Source organism: Nelusetta ayraudi, unplaced genomic scaffold, assembly GCF_046127955.1.
Source record: "Nelusetta ayraudi isolate G7.1 ecotype Tasmania unplaced genomic scaffold, CSIRO-AGI_Nayr_v1 ptg000298l, whole genome shotgun sequence".
Lineage (NCBI taxonomy): Eukaryota > Metazoa > Chordata > Actinopteri > Tetraodontiformes > Monacanthidae > Nelusetta > Nelusetta ayraudi.
In genome coordinates, this window is record NW_027466346.1 from 1 (window position 1) to 20,103 (window position 20,103).

At 50.2% G+C, this 20,103-nt stretch overlaps 1 protein-coding gene across 1 annotated transcript in view; it reads left to right on the forward strand.

The window, feature by feature from the left end:
- Nucleotides 1-1,138: 1,138 nt before the first annotated feature.
- LOC142882491 (uncharacterized) overlaps nt 1,139-20,103 on the forward strand; it is a gene marked incomplete at its 5' end in the record, with an annotated part of 30,973 nt that continues 12,008 nt past the window's right edge. Inside the window, 3 exons of the mRNA XM_076017251.1 lie at nt 1,139-1,391; nt 2,106-2,269; nt 5,799-5,958. Coding sequence (XP_075873366.1) covers nt 1,139-1,391; nt 2,106-2,269; nt 5,799-5,958 — 577 coding nt within the window. The remainder of the gene's footprint in view (nt 1,392-2,105; nt 2,270-5,798; nt 5,959-20,103) is intronic.

Genomic DNA, 20,103 nt, shown 5'->3' on the forward strand with positions numbered 1-20,103 from the left:
CAGAGATGTAGTCTGGGTGGACTATCCCTTTAAAAAAAATCTACACTTGCATGAGAAAGTGTTTTCAGGGCTTCAATATTATAACATAACGCCGTAAAGCGCAATAGTACCCGCGTCTACCCTACGTGACAGACGTTCAGATTTCCCTGCGACAGGCGCCGCTCATTATAAAAGTATCACACGCGTTTTTGACATTTCGCGACAATATCCCGTATCCCGCGACGGGGCGGGTTTGATTTAATACGGAATGATGCCGCCACCATCAATATTTGATACGGAGCAACGGCGCGCCAATGTCAAAACGCAATGTCAAATTTATTAAGTGGAAAGTTTCATTGTGTCATATCACGATCCAAGCCCCAATGTGATATCCCTCCCTGTCACTCCGGGAAGGGGCTTTTAACCGTGCAATTTGGCAGGGGGGGAAATGATAATATCAAACTCGTCTAGCCGCGCTGGTCATTCCGCGAGGTAGTACCTCCTGCTTTTTTTTCCCAACGGACTTCGGGAGAACCGAACCGGCGCGTGAGGAGATTTGCCTCAGATGACGGACCAATGGCCCTCCGCTGTCGGACTAATGGACGGGATCTGAGGGACGCTCGGCTTTTGGAGCAAATCAGATGGGAATTAATGAGCAAAGACTGGACCTCTCCTCTCACACCACCGGCTCCGCCTCCTCCCGAAGGACTGACTGATGGGAAGATTAAGGAACTCATGAGGCTTGCGGTAAACGGGAGGACGTCTCACTTTCGACGGGAGGGTCGGAAGTGGGAAAAGTTTGCCCAAGTTTCCGCGTGGCGTTGCACCGATCCACGTTTCACTTAAAAAAATTTTTTTTTTTTTTTCTAGCAAATTTTTCCTAAAATCAGGCGAGATCAACGCCACTAATTAATAACACGAGCCAGTTTCCTTTCAATCTTCCAATCGGAAAACCCAACGCGGCTTCGCCACGTCGCCTTCAAGCTAACGGGAACGCGATCGGAACCACAAATAAAACGACGTGCCGTGCAAATTGGTGGAACCAGGTGCCCTTGAGCTGCGGCAAATCACAAACATGTCGCACGCGTATTGACACTTCACCAGCGCATCACACGCCTCCGTTGTCTTTGCCCCCCCCTCCCCCCTCTCCCCACGTCAGATTCCAGTTCCATGCACACACGGTGGACCTCGTGTACCAGAGCTCTCTGCTCCACACCCGCGAGGAGCTGGCGATGGTGACGGTGGGTCCCCTGACCTTGAACGCCGCAACGTTCCTGCTGGTTCTGATCAGATGGGGCTGTCAACAGATATTTGGCTCACTCCCTTCCTTCACGTCAAAGTTTATCATGGTTCAGGGAGTGTGGACAGTCCTCGACCCCCTGGCAGTCTTAGCAGTGGACGCCGTCCTCGGGGTAAGTCACTTAAAAATAACTTGGACACTTGTGCACTTTAATAGGAGTTCACTTTATCTTGGCAAAGTGACTTTAGATTACAAAAAAAAAGGGGGGTGGGGGGGTGTTAGAGGGGGGAAAATGTGCAGGGGAGGGATGTGTGTCAGAGTTTGGCAGGGGGCTGGATTTTGACAGTGAGGGAGATGGAAGTGATTTGGACGGGTTGTTGTGGTGACTCACTTGACACCAAGCTGCCTGGTAATGCCGCTGTAATGTTAATGCGGTGGATAGTTTCAAAGGCATCAACCTGCACCTCGATTAAGGAAGACAAAAGGTCCAAATGAACCGATTTGGCCCCTTGGTGAAGGAGCTACGCAGAGTTATTTTGAAAAAGACGACAAGGTTGGAGGAGAGTTTTCTGCCTGAGCGAGTGCTTAGTTGAACATTCCACATGGTTGGAGGGCGTAGTGATAGCCTGGCTGGAGGGGTGCAACCGGGTGTGAGTTTTGAACAGATTTCAAAATAAAGGTACACCGTACACTGGAGTTAAAGTCGCTAATAAACCAATGTAAAAATGTATGCAACAATGTAGTATGAGAAGCGCCGCCGTTCCAAATCCGACATGTTTGTCCAAGATCCAGCTTTGGTTGATCCTGCTACAGTATGTCTCCGGCTGTCTAATCCGTTCGGCCCTTTCCCAGATTTGTCCTTATCTTTCGTCCTCCGTCTCCTCAGCGGCTCGCCTACAGCCCCGACGCGCCAGTGGGCGACGCGGCCAAGCTTTACTGGCACTTCCGCAGGACCGACCAATCGGGCTTCGCCGGGGTGATCATCACCCTCTTCCTCTACGCCGTCCTCTTCCTGCTCTCCGGCACCGTCCTCTTTATCTACCTGCTGAGGTAGGACGCACGGCTCGACACCTGAATTCGCCGCGTTCAATTCCACTGCCCCAGTTGGAATTTCTTGCGGTCAAACAGCGCGACAACACCCGCCCGAGCTGGAAGTTCCTATTTGGCTCTGGATGCAGCCTGTAGGGACAGTTTGCCAATGAGGAAACAGACAGAATGCGAGAAACCTCTGGCCCCTCCGATACTATTCTCAAGCTCTCGCCCAGGAATAACTCCAAACAGTCTACCCCCGCAGCTTTGTGCCACGCTCCACGCTGCCCACCGCCTCCTATCAACCAGCGGAAAGCGCAGGGAAAAAAAAAAAAGCAGGAGGGATAAAAAAATAAAAAAATAAAAAAATCCAACAACAACAAGGGGAAAGGGAAAAACAAACCAAAACGTTGAGCTAATCCATTTTGAGTTTATGGTAGCATGGAATTACTCATGCACTTGTGCGTCGGCTTCACACGTTGCACAAGCGCGCACGTGAGCACACGACACATTAGCCCCTTGTGAACACGCAATTTCGTATTGGCAGAGTTTGAACTCAGGAGGGTGAAGCAGCATCGGCATACAACAACGGCCTTCCATCGTCTTATGATGGCGGTTGACATCAGCCAACGTCCTGCCAGTTTGTGCTCTATACGTGTTCTACACTCACACTTCTACCCTGGCACTTCACCGCAGCGCGAAGAGGTTTTCGAACCACGGTTTCCACGTCTTCTTCGAGGCGCAGACAGCACAAACCACACCACCGACGTTGACGTCCGATTGGATGGAGCGCCCTGCTTTGTAGCTTCAAAACGCATTCGCTGGCAGGTGCCGACGTGGCGTCATTCTGCAAAAGTGGGAAAGTAGAGTTTGAAATGAGGCATTTGATCGCTTCAAATTGAAGTGGGTTCGTCCTTGATTTACGAGGACGTCATTTTGTTTCATTGTCACTCAGTGGTTTTAAGAAGAGTCCAACCGATCTCCCATTTCCATGGGAGACTGATTGGTTGGGGATTTAGCGTGAGGGCCTCATCTTGTTCAGGGTGGACATTGGAAAAAGGAAAAAAAAATATATATATACATATATATATAAATAACGTTGTGGGCCGGGTGAAAATAAATTACTGACAAATGCAAGGTGCGTTCCCCCCCCACCCTCATATGAGGCCAAATTTCATTAACGGCTCCAAATGTAAGGAAGCCCTTATTGAATTAATCAGCCTCGGAGATGACGGCCGGGAAGAGGGTGCCATCTAATTTCGGGCCGAGCGCCGCCACGCTTATCGGCGCGCCGGCTAAATGGACAATATTAAAACAGCAGCCGGGAATAATGACTTCTGCCATTCAAGCGCCACGCGGGCTTGTGTGCGAATGTAGGCCACGAGGCTGGAGCGAAGGCTGATAATTTTATGGGTTACACTTTCCCCATTGGCTGCAAGGAGAGGGGCTCTGACACAGAGCGTGACCTATTTCTAAAAAAAAACGCCCGGGGCTATATGTATAGATAGAATGGACTGTTATCCATTTTTTAATTACATTTTAGGCCGCCTTTATTCACTGGCTGCAAAAAAAAAATTAAAAAAAAAATAGTAATCCATATTGGCGATTCGGGTTTTGCGCCTCTCGCCCTCTTTGAAACAAAGTTGAATAAACAGAGCGGCGGAGACACGCGGAGGGTCAGAACTGAGATGTTTTGGTCCCTTTTTTTTTTTTTTTCAATTAGTGCGCTTGTGCAGGATCAGTCAAAAATCCTCGTCTTGGTGAACGTTTAATAATGTTGCTTTAAAATAAGCGTGTTTATATTTTCCAAATAAGAAAAAAGAAATATTAGAAGGAAAAAAAAAAAAAAAAAAATGCTTCCATCAAATATTGGCGCCGGTTTCGTCCGCGAAAAACGCGTTCATCATCTCGGACTCTATTCATCGCACACGTGCGCCCTCCGCGGCCACGTCGTCACGATTAGCCTCGTTGTTATCGCTCTTATAGACGGCCACTTTAATTGCGCTCCCTAAATTGAATCCGTGAATCCCTGAAGGTGACCCTCCCGGGGCGCTGCGGGAAAGAGCCGACCGCGAGCTCCGTCGTGCGGGGGTCACGTCCGTCTCCCCCCCCCCCCCCCCGGATGCAAGCGCTCGCATCCTGGGCGCTTTTGCAAGGAAATGAGGCTCTTCTGAAGTGCGAGGGGGGGGGGGGGGGGGGGGAAACAAAACAAAACAAAACAACAACAACACAAAAGATGGTGAATTCCTCCAAGAGACCGGGCCGCATAAATGAATGAGAAGCGCAATTCAAGTGTAGGATGAAAATGAATGCATGCTATTCCTGTGTCTGAGGTCAAGCCGCTACAAACGCCCCCCCCCCCTCCTCCCAAGAGCGATGGGGAGTGATGCGGAGTTCAAAGCGCGGCGCCGGCTCCTTGTGTAAATCCCGCGCTCCTTGATGTTGCTATTTATTTGAGAGTTGATTACCCTCTGACAGGCGAGAATCTCTATGGAAGGGCAACGGGGTCTCGCCGTTTTGATGGTCGGCCAAAGCATTTTGTCTACAGACGCGGCGGCAGAGTTTCTTTTTTTTTTTTTTTGGCTGCGATGAGAAGAAACGCGCGCACACACACACACACACACACACACACAAAAACAACACTTTGGTGATGTGAGCTCATCTGGAGGTGCGGATCGATCACCCCCCCCCATTCCCCTAAACCCCCCCCAACACCCCCGTCTCCTGCGCCAAACGTTTTTTCTTGTGACTCAGAACCGGGGCTCTCCAGACGCATCCGCAAACCGCCACGTCCGTTGCATCTCGCCCGCCGCTTTTTTTTTCTTCTTCTTCTTCTTTTTCATTTTTTTTGAAGCAGCGCCGCGTTAACGCCGGGCAGAGTGTCCCAGGGATCCGACTCCCACACACACACACACACACACACACACACACACACACACACACACACTGCACGACCACGCAGACGCGCAAGCCAAGGCGAAAACGCAGACGGCGAGCCCCCCCCCCCCCCCCGCCGGGCGCCTGTGTTAACAAAGTGCTTCCCACTCGCAGGCCAAATTTGTTTGATTCCTTTTGCTCTGTTCATTGCGTTTGAATTGATGCATTTACGCCTGCGCGGCGAGCACGCCTCGTTGTAATCAATACAAGAAAGCACACGCACACACACACACACACACACACACACACACACACACACACACAAAAAAGACCCGTGTGTTCTTCCAGCAAGTTGGGAAGCGCTGTTGTTTGACCCGATTCTGCAGAAGCCAGCCAATATGACAGCAGAGGAGGGTGGGGGTGCAAAGATATGATGCCGCCTGGCACGGCAGAACCCCACAATTATCGTCTTTGACACGACGCATGGGTTTTTTTTTTTCCTCCTTCCCCTTCTTTTCTTCCTCCCGTTGCTCCGACACGCGACCCCTCGCGACCTTTACGGGCCGCAGACGGTGATTCGCCGTGGCGTCACACCTGCTACTGCCTCCCTCACTTCCTCTCCGTCCTCTCTCTCTCTCTCTCTCTCTCTCTCTCTCGCCCCACACCTCCACAGATTCCACAACGACGGCCGCATGCTGGACGTCTTCCAGCGGCTCGCCGCCACGGACGGGACCTACTTCCTGCCTCACGACCTGGAGCTGTCCAATCAGGAGCTGAGCTACATCGTCAAGAAGGCGGAGCAGTGGAGAGGCTTCGGCGGGGAGAGGCGCAAGGTAAAGCAGGCTCGTCGTGACGCGCGGTCACGTCACTTGTTTTGCTAAATCTTGTAGTTCTAGGAAGAAGAAAATTTTTTTTTTATTTACCTTCTTTTATTTACTTCATTTACCGCCTTTTCCTTCTTTATAAAAAACCTTAAAAAAAATCTACGTCCGTGATAAAAGAGCCAACGAGATAATCGTAAGAAAAGACAGTGAGCTTAATTCATTTAGCTCTTTGTGATGTCACAATGGGCAGCGATACCTCCGTTGTCCAAGTCAGTCACTGCGAGTCCAAGTTTTTGCAGCTTGTTTTTTTGTTACTCACCATCCAACAAAAAAGACTTGTAGGTCATTAGCCTAAACAGGAAGCCCGTATTTCTGCAGGAGGCTGCGAACAGAGGGCTAATTTTCATCTACATACATTTGTGTTTCAGGTAGTAAATCATGCTAGCCTGCTTAATCTGGGTCATCGGGGATGAATAGACGAATTACAGACGACAAAGATACGAAATAAAGACGATGATAGGGTTGAGGATGGTTCCAAATTCAATATTGTTTGTAAATTAAAAGGAAAATATGAATCAATTTTTGTCACCCCTTTTAGTTTCTGTAATTTTGAAGTATCAAAAGGAAAGAAAACTAGCCCGGGAGAGCTGCGTTCTAAACAAGAGGAAACACAGTCGACGTAAGCGTCGTCACTGCAACACCAAACAAAGTAGCAACAAAGTCCTTCCATATGAATATTAAACATTACATACTCGGGACACACCATGAAAAGAGGCCCGCAGGAGCCCGCAGGATGACGACAGTTGGATCGAGCAGGCGCATTTCATGCTCTCGCCCTCCCTGTAGTTACAGCTGAGAAAAGTTGAGAATCCATCTCAGAGGTCTTTAGTTCCATTCTAATTACTTGCAGGTAATTACCAAAACAGACACTCGGCTAGCGGCCTCCCGACGAGCCTGCGGAATCCAATTTCAACACATATTTTCCTTAAAGGGAGACTCGCCCGTCCGCCGCTCGTGGACAACTCGGGTGTCGCAGTCCAGCAAGTTTGCCGTACAATGCGCGGAAAGGGGGAGAAAGGAAAAAAAAAGAAAAAAGAAAAAAAAAAAATTACCAGCGGTGGTTGGAAGCTGCCTAGCGTTTGACAGCCGAGCCGTTGTGACACAGGAGGAGGGCAGCGCATTAGCACCGCGCCGACACCCGATGTAAAATCTTTGCATAGTGATTGAAAATGTGACTTGTTGAGATAAGGGAAATGGAAAAGGCGCGATCGGACCGCAGCCCCCCCCCCCCCCCCCCCCCGTCCGCCTTTAATTTATTCCGTTAGAAATTGTTAGTGGCACACATCGCTCGGCGTTTGCTCCGTGTTCATTAACTCCCCCCCTGCTCTTTGCCACGCGCTGGTTCAAATGGCTGTAAAAAAAAAAAAAAAAAGAGGAGGGTGTCAGGTGGGAGGGGGTAAAAACGAGACAGGAAAGACAAAATTACATGCCACTCTGTGGAGTTGAAGGCAGGTCGGACATGAAAATCCAAATAAATTGGATGCAAGTTCATTCCCAACAAATGCAGATTATGTTCGATTCGAGGGACTTTGCCAAGACACCTTTTTTCTTTCTTTTTTTTTTTTTTTACATACCCTTTTATAGGGCACTGACGGCAATGCTTGGAAATGCCACACTGAAAAAAAAGTTTCAGTTTCAAGGCCGAATCACAAGAAGAAGAAGCCCCCACACACAGTTCCTCAGCCACCTGGGAAGCAGAATATCCACTTCCTTTATGGACAGTCAGGTGCGAGTTGTCCAACATGTACAGCCGTTGCACTCCTGTGAAGTGACTTCAGTGAGTCACTCCATGGAACCAATACCCTGCATGACTTAAAACTACTTAGCTATAACCAGCAACGGGAAAACGGTCCGTTTGAAATCCATCACTGCGACCGTGGAAACAATCGCATGTGATTGGCCGCTCCACGAAGGGCCGGAACATATCCTCAGACTTTGCCGCCTTGATTGCGGTAAGCAGGACTGAAAAGCAGATGGGAACTATTCTCCGGTCAGACACTAGGAACTCTGAAGGTGCGACGCACCTGGTTACATTGCACATGCGAGGGGCAGAAGCTCTGAAGAACCTCTGACAGTGCTGGAAAGGACAACTGGACATGAGATGAGATATCACTTCCTGTTCCGTTCTTAAATATAACCTGAGGAAATGATTGCGATTCAGAAAAAGGCTTCAATGAGCCGCTCGGCTAAATCGAGCGCGTCTTAGCGCCGCATCCCCGTCGACGCCGCACTTCCCGTTCGGCGTGCTTAAAACGGCAAAATGCTAATGCTAACACTTCTTTTTTTTTTCCAAAGCCAGCACAAGCCTTGCCATTTCTTCTTAATTATCGGAGCCGTTTCTCCACTGAAAAGGGTCACTTTCCCAACTCGGCAAAGACGAATCCCTATTACGCTAATTTGCGTTCATGCAAATTTTTGTCATTTTCCCCCCCATTAAGAATTCATCATAAAAAATTAAAAAAAAAAAAAAAAAAAGGCGAGCGAAGTAGCAGCCCGGCAGAGCCGAAACTAATATTTTGCAACTCTAATGATTTTTTGCATCCTTAATTAGATAGACTAAGGTTGATATGATTAGGTCAGGATGTAGTGTTTTTCATTAAAAATACATTTTCAGAAGCTGTATTCCAAACGTGCCCTTGCAATTAAATAATGAATCCGATACATTCCTTATTACGGACCCAATTAATATCGGCGGCGAGGGCGTAATTTTAATAACAGTGGGCCACGAGGCCTTCATTAGCCGAGCGAGAGGGAAGGGGAGGGATGAGGAAAAGGAAAACAAGGCGCAGCAACAGCGCTGCTCTGATGCCGAGCCAATTTCACAAAGTTATTACACTCTTAGCCAGACAAAATGTGATATTTGGAACAAATCTGGAAACGCAGACAGGAAATGCAAAGTGCTCTCAGTTGGTTTATGGCGCATTCAATTCCAATTGTATGTCCAGTGCTGTTTGTTCAGGCTGAACCTTCGCAGTTGCCTAAAAAAAATATATAAAAAAAATAAAAAACTCAATTTTGATTAAAAGTGCTCTGCCGGTTGTGACTCAGAGAGTCCACAGGTCCCCTGTGATGCTGCGTCTTCCCTGCAGCGGCGAAACAATAAAAGCATCCACATTCAATAACCGGCCTTGCGAATGGCCCTTTATTATCATCAAACTTGTAATTTTCACGGGGCAGTCGTAAAGCGTAATCTCGTCTTTACCCTCCCGCCAATTAACATTGCACCATTGATTTCCTGGCGCCATACGATCTTCCGCATGGCTCCGAGCTTTAAATAAAAGTCTGTGGCCGACGTCCCAAACTTAGGAGCGGAAGCCGGGCGGATTAAAGGGCTCAGCGGCACGTTGAGCCGTCTTCCCCTAAATTTGATAAGGCAGGAAGGAAAAGGATGTTTTATTGGTCTTACGGTAAACAGGCGACTGGAAGCCCATTAACCGACGCACAGCAATTATGGCACTTTCCATAAAATGAAATTCTTGAAAACTTGGTTTTGCCACCGTTTTGTCTTTCCCGTTAACAGCCGACACCGCACTTCCTGTTTTTGCAAACACGTTTGGTGAAAAAAATGCCAATTTGAGCCGCTGACTTGAAAAAATAAATTAATTAATTAAAAAAAAGTCAGGAACTGCGGAGAAGAAAACTACTGACAAAAACATTGTAACTTTTTTTTTTTTTTTTTTTTTAAACGCTTTTGGTGTCGCCGTGCTCCGAGCTAGCTAGCGATATCGTGCTAGCGCCTTCCGTAATGAGGCCCATTAATTATGAAAAGGCAGCGATGCAGATGGACCTAATTAATTGTCTCCTGTCACCCCCTTGATTACTGTACCTGCAAGGGGAGGTGTTCATTTCTGTAATACTTAAGCAGGTACGCAAACTGTTTTGTCAGAGCGCCCGCGACGACAGTGACAGAGTGGAGCCCTCCCGCGGAAGAAGAAAAAAAAAAACGCTCGACGTGGGTAAACTTTCCCCACTGGTGGTGCTGGCGACATGGTGATAATTGAAGGGACAGAGGGAGTGATTAGAAGAAGTGTGGGGGGGGGGGGGCTGGTTTCGCTGCGGCCCTGGAGATGTTTTCGCAACCTGATTGCATCAACATTCGCGCACCTCCGCGCCGTCGCCTCCATATGTCTGCGTAATGGGTTACCGGCGGGCGGCAGGTTGGGGAGCGCCAGCGGTGCTTTGTGACGGCGGCGTGGCCAGCGGGGGCAAGTTCAACCTGTTGAGACTCAAGACGGGACAGATTGGAATGGTAATGATCTGTCTGGGAGGCTGTGGTGTTCATCAATGGAAACGTAGAGAGAGAGAGAGATGGATGGATAGATAGTCTGGGTAAAAAAAAAAAAAAAAAAAAAAACCTCGCAGACACCGGGCGGATCATGCAAACTCCACAAAGAAACCCCCTGGATTCTAACCTGCAACCCTCCTTCTATGACTTGATAGTGTCATTGTACAACCGTGTCGCTCCTATCACAACTGAAATCAATCTTTGCCAGTGTGCCGACTTCTTTTTCATTTCCACCCGTGACCGCTGCTTCTGTAGTGACAACATTGCGTAGCTTCTCCATTTCAACAACCCGTTGGAACTCCAACCGACAAAAGAATCACCTCACGTTAAGATAGACGATAGACGATTGTTGTGTAGCACAGAACTTGCCGCGCGATGGTTACAGTAAAGTCGGTTGTCCGGACACCTGAGACGTTGACCTGAGTCAGGAGTCGGGGGAACTAGTGGGGCTCGGAAGAGGAAGGCACAGACAGTGGGGGCAGCGGACCCTGACCGGGATACTCAGGAAACCGCTGTCAGACAACAAAAGGACCCCCAGCTCCTGGACAGGAACCCATAACAGCAACACAGGAACACCGGGAAAGAAGGAGGCAGAGCCGAGTGCTTTGGGAGCGCAGGAAGGATGGTCCGGAGTCAGAGGGCAACCACTGGTCTATGGTGCCTCTGTATGTGTGTGTGTGTGTGTGTGTGTATGTGAGGACAGGGTCACGGGAGACCACCCAACCCCCTTCCCTACCTCATCCCCCACCTTCGCCTCGATAACCTCACAGAAAAAAAGAGCAACGTCGTCGGCGTATGTGCAAACACATAAATGCGATAACTACACGCAAGAGCAACGTCGTCGGCGCATGTGAAAACGTATTAATGCGGCCCACCGTGCATGCAGCGTGCGCTCTGCAGGAGTCGCGGCCCCGCACGCGGGACCTTTTTTCCGCGCTCGCTCGCTCGCTCGCACGCACGCACGCACGCACGCTCGCTTGGCACGTCGCACGCCACGTCAGAGTGGCTTCTTCAATTGCAGCGGACGGAGGGAGCGGCGGGGGGGGGGGGGGGGTTATTTAGCGGACAGCGGGCGAGGGCCCCCGTCACCCCAACCCTCACAACAGCCCCCGGGGCGATGGCGAGCAAGGCAGGCAGGCAGGCAAGGACGGGAGCGACGCCGCAGCCCAACATTAAAAGGGATCTCGGTATGAGACACGACTGCAGAGGCTGCGCGGCCGCGTTCCCAGCAAAAAAAGGTCACGGGCCGCGGTAACGTGTGAAAGCTGCTGCGCACGGCGGTTTGGGGGGGGGGGTGAAGGAAAAAGAAAGGGGCGGCGGCGGTGGAGGAGGCAGGAAGGGGAGGAAAAACAGATAAAGAGAGATGCATCAAAACACGAGTCAGTTCACACTTGCGAAAACACAGCCATGCAGACTACCCAGTTTATGGAAGAGGAGCTGGAGGAAATGGCCCTTCTGACAGCGGAGCCAGCAATTTCATTTTTGTCTTGTTTTTTTTTTTTTTTTACAAGAAATGCGTAAAGGTGAACTTAATTCATTTTAATTTGTAATCATTTTGTTACATTTTTGTGACTTTTTTTTTTTTAAAGGTATGTTTTATTGTTTTTTTTTGTTTTTCATAAAAAAAAAAACTCAAAGTAAATACAAGCCATTTTGAGCTAGGAGCTAGCTAGTTAGCTTTCCAAAAAAAAACAAAAAAAACCAACACTTTTATTTTTGTTGACAGCCTCCACACAACAAAATGCTTGGTTTTAGCTTCCTGCTGACACTGCCGCCTTGTTGTGCCAGTACCAGTCTGCACCAGTCAGCGCGTCTTAAAAGGCGAAACGCCTGGCTGGGAGCTAGGTACGGCTAACTTCGGAGAGGTACGAGAGCCCTTTGTGACGTCACACACTCTGTAACAAGTGGGGACAAGTGATGCATGGGAATGCAGGATACCCACTCAAACCCGTCAATAAAATCTACAGGGACTTGTGTTTTCGTTGCTATGAGCGCGCGCAGTTTGCGGAACTGTTTCAACACGAGCGTGTTAAAAGAAGTGAGGTCAGCCCGCATTTCCCAAAAAAAAAAAAAAAACGCTCTCATGACAGGTCTCGTAAAAAGCGGTGTCACACCGCTAGCCAATAAATGTCATTTGCTCACGCTGCTCGTATAAACAGGAGACCCCGGTCTTGCATCACGAGCCTTCGTCTCATCTGGCGCACGGTTGCAGCAATAGATGGAGAGAGAGAGAGAGAGAGAGAGAGAAAGAGAGAAAGCATTCCAGTATGAACTTGTCGGTGTGAACAGTTTAATTACAGGGAGTGTCAGCCCCATTGCTTCATGTGTCCCTCACAATTAATCCAGCGGGGAGGATTTCATTATCTACCAAAGGCCGGGCCTGGGCAGGCATTTCTGTCGGAGGGAACAGAGGAAGGAAGGAAGGGAGCAAGTGAGCGGGGGTGTGGGGGGGTGGGGGGAGTACTTTAGTCAGCAATGTGGTGTGTCATGCAAGGACTTATTTCTGAGCGATGGATCTCTCAGATTGACACCTTCATTTTCCAAACGCCGGGGACTCGGGGAAGAGATTTCTACCTCTAATTTCCTCATAATAAGGAGCTTCAGCCGCTCAGCTGTCCAAACACGTACAGCTGGAAGAGGTTTAGGTTCGGTGCCAAGGCTTTTACTCCTCTGAGAAACTTGTTTCCATCCCCTACCCCTGACGAGCGAGGACTGGGAGAGCTGCGGAGCCCGTCGCCATCCCATAATGTCAAACTGTGCGGGAGCGGTGTAATAATGAGAGCGGCCGTTGTGATTTTGCGAGACGTTCTGCGTCATAATCGGAGAGCTAGTAGCCACCCTTCAGCTGGCCAATCACAAGGGAGACACCCAGCGGCTGATCCGCTAACGCCACTCGGCTTCTCAAGTGTAGCCACGGCCACGACGTTACGGCCACTTCTTCTCCAAATTGGAACAATTGAAAATAGAAATATGCAAATTAGGAATTAGTAATCAGCCTTTTGTAGTAATTTTGCAACCATTTTTGGCGGCCCCTGCTGGCCAAATGATATTATGATCGAATGCGGGTGCCTGGCACACTTACTCGTTGGCGTCGGCCACCACGTACTCTATGCTTCGTACCCTTTAAGTGACAAGACGGCAGGAGCAGGTTGGCATGGTGCTACTCCCTCGGGAGTAGATATCAGTGCCCTTTGTGATGTCATAAAGAGTGAAGAATTTCCAGAGCTGCCTATGTCAGAGGAGCAACCGGGGGAGGGGGGCGGGGGGGTGGGGGGGTGGGGGGTTCGAGGGACGTCGCTCGCAGGCTGCAGACACGTTACACAATTTGCATATATGGTCCCTTTAAAAATAACTGACGCCACGTTCGTGGACCGGCGTCTTGCGATGTGGAGGCTAATCGGTTCAGAAGTGGCTGCCGCGGCGCGGCCCCCGCCGCCCTGCTGTCACGCGCCTGCCTGCCTGCCTGCCTGCCTGCTGATTTGCGCCGATGTGCCGGGACAAATTTCCCAAAGTGCATATGCAGCCTCCGCGTCTCGCAAAGTTGTGCAGCTTGTACTTGACAGATATGATTCTTCCTGACCCTCCCTCGTTAGCCACTTCTCCTCCTCCTCCTCCTCTTCCTCCTCCCTCTCCCCCAGCTCCCCTCCCTTTAAAGACTTTGACCTTGGCCGCTCCCCGCAGGCCCCCGGGGGGGGGGGGTCGCGGCGAAGGTCTGGTGGACTGTGACAGGTGTCGCATCCTAACAGCCCCTTCGTGACATCCCGAAGAGGAGGGAGAGACATTTTGAGTTTTTTTTTTTTTTTTCTCTCTCCCCCCCCCCCCCCTCTCTTCTTCTCATAAGGGATTCTCTCAAAATCTTAAAGTGACAGCAGGGTGGGGAGGGGGAGGAGGCGGCGCTCACGTCTCAACACTGATTCCCCAGCTCTCATTCCGGTTATTGGCTTGGATACTTATCACCTCCAGCCTCCGAGGCCTGATTAGGTTGAAGCTGCTCCAAAGTCAAATTTTGGATATCAAAGGCAACACTTCAACTTTGGCATCTCTCCGCAGCATCTTAATACGGGGGAGCCTGGGCTTCTGACGTTTGGTGGTGGAGGAGGGGGAGGGGGGAGGGGGGAGGGGCAGAGGGGGGAGGGGAGAAAAAAATGATCGAAGCGCATTAAAAATTGGCGTTTCACACAAGTTCACGTGAGAAAACGTGTTTGGTTTTTTCTCTCTCTCTCGCCCTCTCTCTCTCTCTCTCCGGACGGAGGCGTGTTGTACAAAAGGGATTCGAGCTGGTGGCGCTGGTGGTGTTGTCGTCGCGCCTCGCGTTCAGAACGGCCGATTAGCAGGACCGCTTCATCGACGGGGGCAATTAAAAAAAACCCTGTTTTCAATTAACTTTGTAATATTCGCCGGCTGCGCGGGGCGCGCGTATCACTCTCGGGTTTCATGAAATCGAAGCTGACAAAAAAAAAAACAGGAAAAGGAAAAAAAAAATAAACAGAACCTCCTGTGACGCAGCGTTAAACGACAACCGCAAACGCGTCATTCCTCCCTCCCTTCCTTCCTTCCTTCCTTCCTTCCGGAAAAGGGAAAAAAAAAAAAAAAAGTCGCAGGTGCATTTCCACGTTCGGCGCAGGCGCGAAAAACCTGAAAAAAAAAAAAAAAAAATTAAAAAGTGAGCTCCCCCGGGGGGTGAGTCAGACACGGTTCCGAAAGTGAAAGACGGGCTGTGGCGTCTGAGTTGTTTACTGTAGGCAGGGAGCGGGCTTTATTTTCCCCGCTAAGGAGATTAGCGACAGTGAATTATGCATATCTTATTTTCTGGATTATCTCCGCCACTCGGAGATACTATCTCTGCCCCGGATAATCTCTTTCTCTCTCTCTCGCTCTCTCTCATTTTTTTTTTTGCTTTTTTCTAAAGTTGCTCGCCTCGCTCCGACTGTAAATATAGCCGCTTGTTTATCTTTACTCGAAGTCCAAATTTCGCTCGGCGCCGCCGCTGCTGTTCGCCGAGGCCCGCGCGTCGTTATTGCGCTTTAGCCGCGTTCGCTCGAGCGCCACCTCACCCTCCCCCAAAAGTAATGAGAGGTGAAAGGACGAGGGCGGGCGAGCGGGCGGGCTAGCTACTCTAGCGTACTTCGACCCCCCCTCCCCCGCCCCCTCCCCACAACCTCTCTTTTCGCGCATCCGTGTGCGCCGCTGCATGCAAAACGCATCTCTCGCCTGTCCTGTCCAGCGGCGCGTTTAACCGAGACGCGGACCTCGGCTCCGGCCAAAAAAACGGAGCGCGGCGGGCCGAGTGCGCATCCGTGCCATTTTCCAGCTGCTCCAATTATATCTGCCAAGCGGCTCACATATTGGCCAAATTAACGACAGGCGCGTATCTATTTCCATCCTAATGGCTGACGTTGGCCCCGGCTCATCCATGCGTGCGCTTTGTCGCCGCTCCTCCTTCATGCTCCGTGGCCTTTTCCCTGCACGCCGCTCCCAGCCAGCCGTGTGGCGGGCTCCACGGAGGCGTGCGCGGGCGGCGGCGGCGGCGTCGGCGTCGGGCTGGAAAAAGGGGGCGGGGCTTAGAGTCTCGTCCGATTGTTAACGTTCCGTTCCTTTTGCAATTATTTTATCGCTTTTCTGCGCAAGGACCGCACTCGTGAAACCCCGGCGACGGGCCTCGGGTCGGGGGTGAGCGTGCACGTGCACGTGCACGTGCACGTGCAAACACACACGCACACACACACGCTGACAGGCTTTGGAGGCGGAGAGGAGGGGTTGACCCTCCGTGGCTTCAGGAGCTCCTGCACTGTGCACGCTCCCCCACCTCCTCACAACCAGCCCCTCCCTTCCTCAACCACCCTCACCCCCCCCCACTCCTCGCCTTCCCCACTCCCCTCCACCATCTCCACACACACACACGCACACACCCTGCTGCCTAGCCCCAAGCGCCCGCAGGCCCTGGAGATGCACGCATGCGTTGCCTCTGACTGTGTGAGGCTTTGTCTGCTTGCGAGCATATATTTCTGTGTGTGTGTGTGTGTGTGTGTGTGTGTTTGCGAGCATGTAGATGACTGTTACCGTTTGTGTGTGCGTACACGCGCTGGAAGACGGCGCGGACAAAAGAAGCAACCGCTCAACCACCTCTCCTCTTGGCAGTAATCACTGACGCTTTTTTTCTTCCCCCCCCCCCTGCGCTGTCTGCGCCGAGCGTTCCCACTGCATTTTTCGCTGCTTTCACTGCTCTTTGTTTTTGTTTTTTGTTGAAACGCAATGTGGCGAGACCTGGAGTTCCGGTACAAAAAAAATATCTGTATGTTGCAAGAAAAAGAGACGTACGCAAGTAAAACTCTGTCATTTTCTTCTTCTTTTTTTATCAATACATTGGTTGGCATTTTCCTCCGTCGAGCGTCGGGCGTAAACAGCGTCCGGACTCAATAAAAAGCTCATACAGCTGTGGGCCTTTTTTTTTTTTTTCTATTGCAATAATCAGTCAAATGTCGGTCCTTTTAAAAAGGTCCCTCTTAATCCCATAGAAAACTCAAATACTATGACAATTTAGTGCCATAATACGTTAATAGAAAAAAAAAAACATCCTTTACTTCTTTTGCTGGCTCCACTCTAGAAAGTGGGTGCTTAACATATGACACATTACTGATGTCACAAAGGGCACCGCTGCCTCCCCAAGGTGTCAAGACCACCTCATCCATATGTTTTCTTTACATGGGTGAAATGTGGAACTCCCTAACATCAAACATGAGTTTTAATCCGGAAGCAGAGGGCTGAGTTTGTTTCTTTTCTAGTATTTGGACGCTCGCTCCTGCCACAATGCTCAGCACTGGAGTCCGGGATGATGAATGACATCAATAACAAAGATTAAAATTCTTGAAATAGGGAGATTCAGTTACTTTTTGTTGACGCACGACTTGGCATCTCGACGTGGAATTTCTTCCTCAAAATGCAGATTTGTAAGCAAACGCGGCAAAGCGGCTCACCGTCCTTCCCCTGACCAGGCCGCAACACGTCCGCGTCCCCATTCCGAACAGCGCTCCCCCCCCCATCCGCACCTCCTCCCTCCCTCACCTCCCCGAGTTCCAGCCACAGTCACATAGTTGCAGCTCCAGCCGGGGCTTCCATGTGCGACTGACACATAAATAACCAAGCCTGTCCGCCACCCAGGCAAATTCAAATGCACCTGTCAAAGTGATGAAGCACCCGCCCGCAGGGGAGCATTGTTTACATTTTCACTCCACTCCTCGCAAAAGTGAGATTCTAATTATTTTCCCAACTGTAAATTAAAGCCAAGTGGGACAGAACCGCAAACTAAAATGACGGCGACGCCGTGCGGGAAGGAAGGAGCAGGAAGAGGAAAGAAGGGGGGGGGGGGACACTTCTTCCTATAAGGAGGAAGTGGGTGAAGAGTCCAGAGAGAAGCAGCACGTGGGTGGTCCTGCTTGAAGGAGGGTCAGCGGCGTTCGGAATGGCAGGGGGGCGGGGGGGGGCAAAAACAGAGGGCAGGAAATGGAGGCGACTTCGCGGCTCGGCGACCTCGCGTCTCAAAATGTGCCAAAATATGACAATTTATTTGCTGACGGAAAGGAAGGGCGAGATTAGCAGGGAAAAAGCATTTCAGGAAGAGGAACGGGACGGATTCGATCGGCCGGTGCCACAGAAACTCCGGGTGATGAGGTAAAAAAAAAGAAAAAAGAAGAGAGACGCAGGAGAGCAGCGCACCGATGGGGAAAGGGTGGCTGTCTCGGCCGGATCAATCACTGGTGGACGGGCCTCGTCTGTGCTCGCGCCTGAGGGCTCCTGTCCTGGACGGTCGCCAGCCAGGCTCAGGCTGCTGCCCAATGAGATGTTTCCTCCTCCTCCTCCTCCTCCTCCGCGTCCGCGTCCGCGTCCAGCACGTGGAGGTGCACACAAAACACACCGGTGCACACAAAACACACCGTCGGCACTCGAGAGGGGACGGCCGATACCCTCACTCCCCACTTTCTCCATCACCTTCTTCACCAAATTGAGTCCTGCAATGTCTTAGTGAATGACGTGGCCTTCCTTCCATCTATCTATCTATCCATCTATCTGTCCATTAACCTCCCTACCTATCCATCGATCGATCCACCCACCTATCCATTCCCCTCCCTACCTACCTATGCATCCATCCATCTCTCTGCTGCTGCCTATCTTGGCCAGGTCTCCCTTGAAAAACAGATTGTTAATCTCAATGGGATCGTCCGGGTTACATTTAAAAAAAAAAAAAAAAAAAAAAAAAAAATTGTGTTTAATTGTTTGTCTCTTTCCATCTGTCTTTAGGACGGCAACTTTATCCATCACCGTCTTCACCAAATTGAGTCCTGCAATGTCTTAGTGAGTGACGTCTAGCCTCCATCCATCCACCAATCCATTCACCTACCTACCCATCCATCCATCCATCCATCCATCCATCTATCAATCCATCAATCCGTCTCTCTGCTGCTGCCTATTTGGCCAGGTCTGCCTTGAAAAAGAGGTCCTTAATCTCAGTGGGATCGTCCTTGTTCAATAAAGGTTAAATTTAGAATAAAACAAAATGTGCGTTTGTTTGTCTCTTTCCGTCTGTCTTTCAGACGGCTCAATGGGGGAAATTCCATTCTGATATTTTTCCAAAGTAGGAGTAAAAATAGTCCCCCCCATCCACCCTCACCCACAATGGACAACAGGTGGTTTATGACGTCCCTCTATGTCCAAAATGCACGGGACAAATTTCCTACTCTCGCGTTTTGGACGATGCAAAAGCGCGTGAGCGCGGCCGTTCGCTGAATAAGACACAGAGGAGGTCAAATCCACTCACGCTGCCCGAATATAAACCCTGCGTCGGACTCGTCGACCTTCCAGACGTCAGCGAGGTCGCGTCGTCCCTTTTATTGGCCGGCGGTCGAGTCCGGACGCTGTTTACGCCCGACGCTCGACGGAGGAAAATGCCAACCAATGATATTTGTGCGACAGTCAAGGACACGGCGAGATGGATCTGTAAAACGCGCCGCACCTCTGCCTGACACAGCTATTACTGGACCGCCCGGTGGAAAATGACTATTTAAATCCCAGAAACTGTCTGCCCTCTTTTAAAGCTGCTGCAAATTTAAAATTCTAATTTAGTGGTGTGAATGGGCGCATTCGTCCTGCTGTTTTTTTTTTTTTTAAATCATTCTTCTTTAAACTAACAAAGCAGAAACGGGGATTTCAAACCCATCTCCTGACGTGATGTGTGCACACGCTCAAACTCAAATAATTGACAAGATCAGATGGATTTTATGATGAGTCACAAAAAGCGAAACCAAACAAAAAGCTCTCTGTGTCGAGGCGACGCTCGCTTTTCACCGGGCCTTTGAGACGCTGCATGGGCCGCCGCGCGAGGTGTAAAATTGCATTTCTCCGAGACTTGCGCGCTGTCCTCTTCTTCCTGTGGCCCCCCCCCCCGCCCATCCCTCCATCCATCCCCGGCTTCTTTGTTAATTTGCGGTAATGTCTTCAAATCCTGCAATTTATGTCCCTGCTGGAAAACATGGTTTGCCGTTTATAGTCCCCCCCCACTCCGCCCCGCTAAAATAAATAAAGGCCCATCTCTCCTTGATGCAAGTCAAGGGGACTGATGCGGACTCTATCAGATTTCTAAATACAGACCCCGGCAATAAATCCCGGCTTGATTGGGCTTGAATTGGGTTAGCTCACTTGAATGCTATCTGCTTAACCCACAGCTGGCCTGTCTGCTCCATGCAGGCATTGAACCTAAATCAGTCACTTAGTGCTATCAAATGGAACAATGACGGAGTGGAAGGAGCACTCAGGCT